The 8,745-nt window shown below is 34.3% G+C and overlaps 1 protein-coding gene across 1 annotated transcript; it reads right to left on the reverse strand.

Annotated features, from left to right (window-relative positions):
- Positions 1-4,559: 4,559 nt before the first annotated feature.
- On the reverse strand, positions 4,560-6,463 carry LOC145105438 (uncharacterized). Its single transcript, XM_079042542.1, has 5 exons — positions 6,431-6,463; positions 5,699-6,342; positions 5,300-5,466; positions 4,979-5,212; positions 4,560-4,693 (listed from the first exon to the last, which is right to left on the reverse strand). Exons 1-5 carry the CDS (start codon positions 6,461-6,463, stop codon positions 4,560-4,562), a joined length of 1,212 nt encoding a protein of 403 aa, XP_078898668.1.
- Between the last annotated feature and the right edge of the window lie 2,282 nt (positions 6,464-8,745).

Consider the following 8,745-nt stretch of genomic DNA (forward strand, 5'->3'; position numbering starts at 1 on the left):
TTAGATCAAATATCCTTTTTAAGAGTCCTAACTTGGTATATATAAGGAAAATATAATGTGGTTGAGACTTTAGGAGGATTGATCATGAAATGGGAGTAATATACTCCTTGAGTTTGTCTCACATTGTGAAAAAAAGATGTGGACTATGTTTATAAAAAATGAGATTACATTAAACTCATAAAATTTGATAAAATATGAAACATGTAAGATAAGGAACCTGATGATATTGGAACTATTTTGGCCGACTTCAAAGAGGTTCCAAATTTTAAATAGTTGTGCAACTGGTTCCAACATTTTATAAATTGTCAGATCCGGTTCCGCGACCGATTCCATGTAATTTATGTGAGTGTCTTCCATTCCTTGCTCCAAATTAACACCCTCTCATTTTAGTCATTTTTTATTAACTTATTCGATAAAAAAATTACGGATCGAAGATCGATTGATCACCTTTTGCCAATTTATGTACCTACATATGACTACCGACCATCAAGATCTTTTTCATATAAAAACAAATTATTCTATAAAAAATAAGGGATGGAAATCTGTTTCTACCTAAACATAAGGAAATGACTTAACCAAACCAAATCTCTCTTATACCTAATCCCAAAACCCAAAATGAAAAACCTTAAACCCAAAACTCTAAACCTAAAATTTGTATCATTAAATCCAAAACCGTAAACCCTAAATAAACCTACTCACCAAAATTAACTATTTGCTTGTGCATTGTGTGTTCTTTTTAATATTTCATGTTCTTGAAAAAACTATTCACCAAAAGGTTACAACTATGCAAAAGAAAACTATTCACGAAAAGGTTACATAAATGGTCCTTATGGTTTCCCAGATTCTTGGTTTTCGTTCCAAACTTCTTTTTTCTTACATATATGGTCCAAAGCAAATTAGATTTCAATGTTAGGGGTTTACCTTTTCATTACCTTCATATCAAAGCTGGGTGCCCAATCATACATGTTTCCGAGTAGAAATAATTGTAGAAAGGAACTATTTGCACCCATCGCTTGGTGTGGGTAAACGGCTAGTTTATATATATATATATATATATATATATATATATATATATATATATATATGTATATCAAAATTGATGTAAGTGTATTATGTTTCAGAAGTTATTACTTTGAAGAAAACGTGGTTGACACAATATAAATAAAAGTTTGTATATGTTTGGACCGACGAATTTCTCCATTTTGGGAATTACACAACCAATAGAGTGGAGAGTCAGCATGCCAAAGTAAAACAACACTTGAACTCATCACAATTAGATTTAACGACAGTATTACAAAGAATTCATGATGTTGTTCAATCACATGACTATGCTATCAAAGCAAGTTTAGGACGGAGAATGATTATTGCACGACATCATTTCGTTCGTCCAATTTTCAGATATTTGGTTGGTAATGTTTCAATTCATGCACTTGAAATAATTTTCAAGGAATTTGAACAAATAAAATTCCTTTAAATTTGTGGATGTCAAATGCGTACTAGTTACGGGCTACCATGTGCGCACGAACAAGCGCTATATTTATAAAATGAAAATCCAATACCACTTGATTCCATTCATAACTTTTGGAAAAAAATTAATTTAGATCCATGCATCCGACTAGAAGATGATGATGTTGATGTTGAAGGCCAAACGTTTAACACAGAGTTGAAAAAACAATCAAGATCTAGTAAGTTCAGTTGGATGCGAAAGTTAAAAGATATATTTTCACCATCAACAACTTTGCTTTGGGAACCTACTTCTCATAACCTCCATTGATGTTCAAACTACCACCGGAACGTTAGGAATATTTTCCTGTGACCAAAACTTCAAAATTAAAAGGCCACTAGAACGAACTCTAATCATGATTTTGCCATCTCTCTCAAAACACGACTTACTATATATAAACGATGCCTTCTCCAGTTGCACTAGCTTTGCCAAATTAAAAACCCAAACTCTCATCACTCAAAAACAAGAACCCTAATTCCCAACTTTTCAATTTCATTTGTACATTCAATGATGATTCTTTAAATACAAAATCTTATGGAGCATCAATCATACCCAAACAGGTTCAAAAATCAATTTCGCATTCCGGAAACTTCTGTTCCTCCGAAATATCCTCATTTTCCTCTACGTTAATGTCGAGTTTCATGTCTCCGAAAAGATCTTCATCACCTAATCAGATCAGTGATAGGTGGCGTGCCCTATTAATCAGAATTCACCGCGGTTGCGTATTGGTCTACCTCCGTTCCATTTTCAGTTGACCATCGCAACGCTTCCACTGATATTGCAGTCGTGTCTTCATCGTCTAGAGAGAAGAATCAGAGCGGGAATCACAGGGATGGCAACAAGGAGTGGAGTAATCGACAGAAGAAGACTTGCATGTGTTCCTAGATCATTCCGGTGTAGTTTGCATAAGATTGTTAGTGCGAGAAATGGAAAGAACATCAACAGTGAGTTGTTATATCACTTGCACATATTCTATGCCCGGAGATCGGAAATGACGAATTTACTAGTGAGAATTGGAACGGTGGAAGGAGATTTGGTGAAGCAAGATTTAGCGTCGTTGATTCGTCCGTCCTCACACCAGCAGAGACGGTGGTGTGATTTTCAACTGATGCCTAGTCGGCTCTCCGTTATGTCCAAAGCTGGAGATTGATTATGGTAAGACATTGTTTGATGTATAGTTTGAACAACATGTTTTCGAAATTCTATTGATATCAGAAAGAAATTTAGTTGTTCATAGATGGTGGAAACCCTAATTGCTACATGATTCAATGACATTGTGGTTTAGTGATACTCTGCTTTCTATACTTGTACAATAATTGGTTTTGAGTTTTTTTTGTTTATCTCATAATTGCTACCAATTCTACCTTTTAATTTTTGAAAATAGGTATATTATAAAAAACAACAAAAATATTTTATTTTTTATTTTTCTAGACTAAGAATTTTAATTATCGTGGTAAGATATTTATAATATTCTATCATTGGGCAACAAGTAAATTGTTGAAAGTTGAAACGATTAAAGGTTAAATATGTTTCCCTATAAAAATGGCGATATTATATTTTCTTTTCTTGGTTTAACCGCCATGTTGCTAACTAATTAAATATCAGTGGGTGATGATATGGACACTCCACTCTAATCTAATTAATCTTAAGTTATAGGCCATTATTATTTGACTAACTTTTTATCTCATAATTTGACTAATTATTATTTTTTACTTTATTATAATATAATCATTAAATTAACTTTATTGTTTAATTATTATATTATTATTGTTAACCTTATTACTTAATCATTATATTAACATTACTTACTTTATTATTATCATTATTGATAATTTTCAAACTTATTTTTCTATAAGATAAATAAGACAACAACGATATAAGTTTTTTAATAAGACAATAATATAAATATTACTATAAGAAAAATATATTCTAAAAAAATCCTCATCAATCTTTTTTTTCTTTTAAATTTCAAATATTACATAGCAAAAATTTGAAAAAAAAATAAGCAACAACTAATCATTTATAGTCATAAAAGATCTTTCAGTAGGTTTCAGATGCTTATAAAGTTTTAGCCGCGACTTATGCATAGTTTGTCATTCGGTTGCTGACGAGGCTTTGTGGCGGATCCACAATGCCGCAATGGGAGGCATTGAATACTTTCCTTCCAATTGTATCATCACATAATGATTGGTGTACACAAGTGCAAATGTAAAGACTCGATGATTTTGAAACTCTCTAAGACCTATCCAAAGAGGAAAAAAAAGTTACGGGGCCTTCAGTGGTCAAAAATTGAACGATCACACCAAACATGTTTGCTATCAAGATGCCTGTCCCAGGCATAAGCATCCAATGTTTTGTTGGTGCTGACTTAGTCTTCATAAAGAAAGACAATGAAGTAACTACTTCATCGCATCCAACAAAAACTCTTGCATAGTCGTCATATGAAGTCAATAACTCGTCTAACAATTGTTGACAAATGTAAAGCCACTGATCTTCAGCATACCCAAGACAAACGAATACTGATAAAAACCACAATTTCCATCACCCAATACATGTTGTATATGTGTGATGTATGGATGAAATATAGATGAAATTTCCTCCAACAATGAATTATGTCCCAATGGTGGTTCCTCGTTCAATTCAATCTTGTATGAACATTGGCCTATCAGATCCTCGTTCAAGTCTGTCTGGTATGAACATTGCCCTATTGGTCCCTCGTTTAAGTCTATGTTGTATGAACATTGACCTATTGGTTCCTCATTTAAGTCTATGTTGTATGACCATTTTCCTATTGGTTCCTTGTACGAACCCATGGAGAATGAACTATGCTTGGCCGGATCATCGTTCAAGTCCATGAATGATGAACTATACCGTGGTGGCTCCTGATTTAAGTCTGAACAACTGTATCTGTAAGGAGCTTGACTTTGATGCTAGACACGCTTTACTTTTGGGCGTCCACGATTATGTTTTTAACCGAAGGTTCATTGATCAAATTTGTTGATGGATCTGTTATCTCCTCCATCCTCCTTAAATAATTGTACTTGATATGATATGGTTAATTGTTGTATATTTCTTTAAACCTTTGCATACGATGATCAACATTAAGATCACCATATTCCATAGATATAAAAGGCTTCAAATCAAGCTTTCTCCAAAAATCATCAATCGAATCTAATGGAATAGGTGAACCTATAGTCAAAGAGACAAAATATCATAAAGTGGTTATAAGTATAAAAATTTCAATTTTATCCAATAGTTTAAACATACCTGTACCAACATAGTTCACAAGTTCGTGAGCACATGGTAATCCAAAACATGTCCGCAATTAACATCCACAATTCTAAGGAGTTGGTACAACTCTTTTTGACCGATGAAGTTCTTCCAAGATTTTATCCATAACATGCACTGAAACATGTTTTCGCAGTACTTCAAATATCCGATCCTTAAACCTTGGCATATAGGTGATTATGCAACGTGTGAAAGTTTCTTTGATAGCGATTGCTTGTGATTGTAAAACTTTTTCAATAACACGTATGAATTTGTCCAAATCACATTTCACAGATTCCAGGTGTTTTTTGAGCTTGCCGTGTTGGCTCTCGACTCTATTTGTTGTTGAATTTCTAAAATTGACATGTTTGTTAGTCCGCAACGATACAAATCTTTCAGCATACTTCCCCAACCAAACAGTATAAAGATAATCTAAAACATCTAAAAGACAAAGAAAAAAAATTACTTTCAATGAATTAATAATAGTTATTAAAAAAATTAAGACTTCAAATAATATATGAATAATACCTGCATGTTCGAACAATAATGTTTGAAGGTCTGCATAATTTTGCATGTATGCATTTAGTGTTGGAGATTCGACTAATTTCTTCCACTTTAGATGAAAAGAATTCCATGTCTTTTGTGGTTTGATTCGTTGTCTGCAATGCTTTGTTATATCGTTGAATATATTCCACCTACAAAGTAAATGATTACTTTGTGGAGAAACATCTCCGCATGCTTTCATCAATGCCAAAGCTCTATGAGTGACGATAACACGAGGGCACAAAGAATCATTAATCGTCAATTTCAAACAAGTCAATGCCCATATATAGTTGCTCGTTTTTCATTATGCATGAATGCAAAGGCTATGGAAAACGTCTTGTTTGTAGAAGTGACACCAACAATTTCTAGAAAGGAAGGTTATACTTGTTTGTTTTATATGTAGCATCCATCAACACCACATATGGAAATACTTGCCACATCTTTAACGATATTGGATGAATAAAAAATAGCTCTTCTAACTCGTTAGTAACCGTGTTTACACGATACAGTAAGTTGTACCCTTTAGTTTGCAAAATGTGCATAACATTCTGCATCGGGGTTCTACCTTTTCGCCGAGATCTCCCCAACTTCTGGACAAAATTATATATAGTTCTCAACGCAGACACATTATTTTGATTTTGCACTTTTAGTGTTGGCAAAATATTTCGCGGTTTCACATCCAACTCTGTCAAATCTCGCACCAAAAGAGCTTCTTTATCCGGAAAACGCATTGCAAAAGGATGACCCTCCATGTACATTGATGGTTCGTGATTTTGTTCGTCACGTACGACCCTTAACTTCCAACCATCGTGTGCCTTCAAATACTTTCCTATCAATTCGAATGGACAATTAATTTTTTTTGTTTGCGCATTTTTATTCCTGGCTATACCACCACGATCACAACCAAGTACTATTTTAGAAATGAAGTCCTTAGTTATTGCGTTTGATCGTTTAGTGACGATAACGTAACCTCGTGAACGTGCCACATTTTGCACCCACGTCATTAAATCCGCACGAGATCTAAAGACCTAACAATTGAAAAAAAAAACTCATGTTAAAAAAATTAATAAAACACATCAATTAATTACAGATAAGTAAATAAGATTAGAGATATACTTGGTTCGTTGAAAATTCTGAAATATTCTCCATTTTTTCCAGCAAAAATTAAAAAAAAAATAAAAATATTAATTAATAACCTAAATTTTATTTAAAAATATATATTATTAATAACTTTTTTAAAAAAAATAACTATTTAGATAATAATATATTTTTCAATCCCAGTAGAAATTTTTTTGAATATTTTAGAAACCCAAAATCTTAGTCCAAATAAGCCTAGTCCAATAACAAGCCCATTTGTTCCATATATATATATATATATATATATATATATATATATATATATATATATATATATATATATATATATATATATATATATTGGGTCTAAGTGTTGCGTCATGGGCTCGGTTCGTTAGTCCATTTAGTTTACCCGGTTTGGGCCTGTCCAACCGTGGATAATCATTAGGGTTAGCATTTATATATTGCATGCATGTATTGCTTTAAGTCTGTGGATCTCATTAATTACTTTGCATTGTAACCCTAGCACACCTCTACAGTCGAAGTTCTTCATCGAGCTCTTCTGAGGTGTGAGTTATTAATCATTCGACACTATTTGATCCATTCTTGTGTTCTTTGATTACTTCATTCTTGTTTTTCTGTTTGGAATCTATCGATCTATAACTCAATATTCTCATCAATTGGTAACAGAGCGGGAGACTGTGTAATATATACACATCTCTTCTGTTTGAAGAATCAATTAGGGTTTCCGCTTTTATTGAATATATAGAAGCCGTCTTCATCTTGTCGACGGTGTATCTGTTGTTCGATAAAACCCTAGTTTCAACTTTACAAGTATGATTCAAGCAGATTAAAAGAAGAAGTTCATCATCATGTCTCACGATGATTCTCAAGTCAATTCAATCAACATCTCCAACAGTATAGGATCCACTACGAGGGTTCCCATTCTCTACACTCAAGATTATGAAGTATGGGCGCATCACTTTGAAGACTATATCGTTGGATCTGAAGACAACGGTTATCTCATCTGGGAAGCAATAACATTGGGTCCATTTGTTCACTCTGGAAGAAACCGAACGGTCAAGACTAAAAAGGAGTATAACCAACTCTTGCCGGACGTAGATAAGATCCCTCAAGACGAAAAAGACAAAGTGCTGTGCAACGTTAAAGCCATGAGAATGATAAGATTCGCTTTGCAATCTGACACTTTTCGTCTGGTTAGTGCATGCACAACAGCTAAAGAAATATGGGATAGGTTGAAAGAATTATATTCAACTGATGAAGATCTAGAGCACTCAATCCAAACCCTTTTGCTCTATGAGTTTGGTGCTTTCAAACAAAAACCTGAAGAGAAGCTTGTTCAGACATTCGAGCGCTTCAATCATCTGCTCAGTAAGATGATGAAGCATGCCATTGAAAGGAAGGTAATTGAACAAAAGGTTACCTTCATGAATGGATTAAGGCCCGAATGGATGGCGGTAGTTTTGACTGTGAAGGCTCATGAGCAATTTAAATCATATTCACTGGCGAAACTGATGGGTATTCTAAAATCTCATGAAAGCGTTGTGACAAAGGAAGCGAAGGTAGTTTCGGGTGTGGGTTCACTGGCCCTCGTTTCTAAAAGCAATAATGTAGCAAACGAAGAGGAGGAATCTGATCTGTCAGAATGTGATCTATCCAACGAAGAATATGCTATGATGGTCACAAACCCAAAGAAGTTTGCTCGCAGAAAGTTCCCGATCAACAAGAACCGAAACTGGTAGGGAAGCTATAGTTATGAAAAAGTGAAAGAAGAACCGAAGATCACCACTCAAAAGGACGATGAAAAGAAGGAGAATAAGCTTGTGGGAGACTCAGGGTACGATTGCAACTACTGTCATGGCAAGAACCACTTTGCCAAGGATTGCATGCTAAGGAAGATAGCTGAGAAGAAGGATGGCGAAGATGACGAGACTTACTACATGAGAAAGCTGGAGGAGATAAAGAAGAAGAAAGCTACTAACGTTTCTATGAATGCTTTGATTGTTCAGGAAAATGTTATTGATGATGAGTTCGGTGGAGTGGAAATCTGGTCCACAGATTCTGAGGATGAAGAGGTACGAAGACCCTCGCATGGAAGAGCATTTGTGGGGAGAGAAGGAATTGCTGAGTCGGCTGGGAGATGCTTAATGGTTACAATCGAAAGTAAGCATGAGGAAGCGAAGGTCATGGAAGACAGATGTTTCGCTGCCAAGCCCATGAGTTAAAAGATCAACGACTGCGATCAATTGATCAAGAAGGTACAAACTATCCTAGAATCTCATAAAGTGCCAATAACAAACTATGAAAAAGATTTAAATGAATTAAAATTCAAG

Source organism: Lactuca virosa, chromosome 4, assembly GCF_052849685.1.
Source record: "Lactuca virosa cultivar CGN04683 chromosome 4, Lactuca_virosa_CGN04683_v6, whole genome shotgun sequence".
In the NCBI taxonomy this organism is placed as follows: Eukaryota; Viridiplantae; Streptophyta; class Magnoliopsida; order Asterales; family Asteraceae; genus Lactuca; species Lactuca virosa.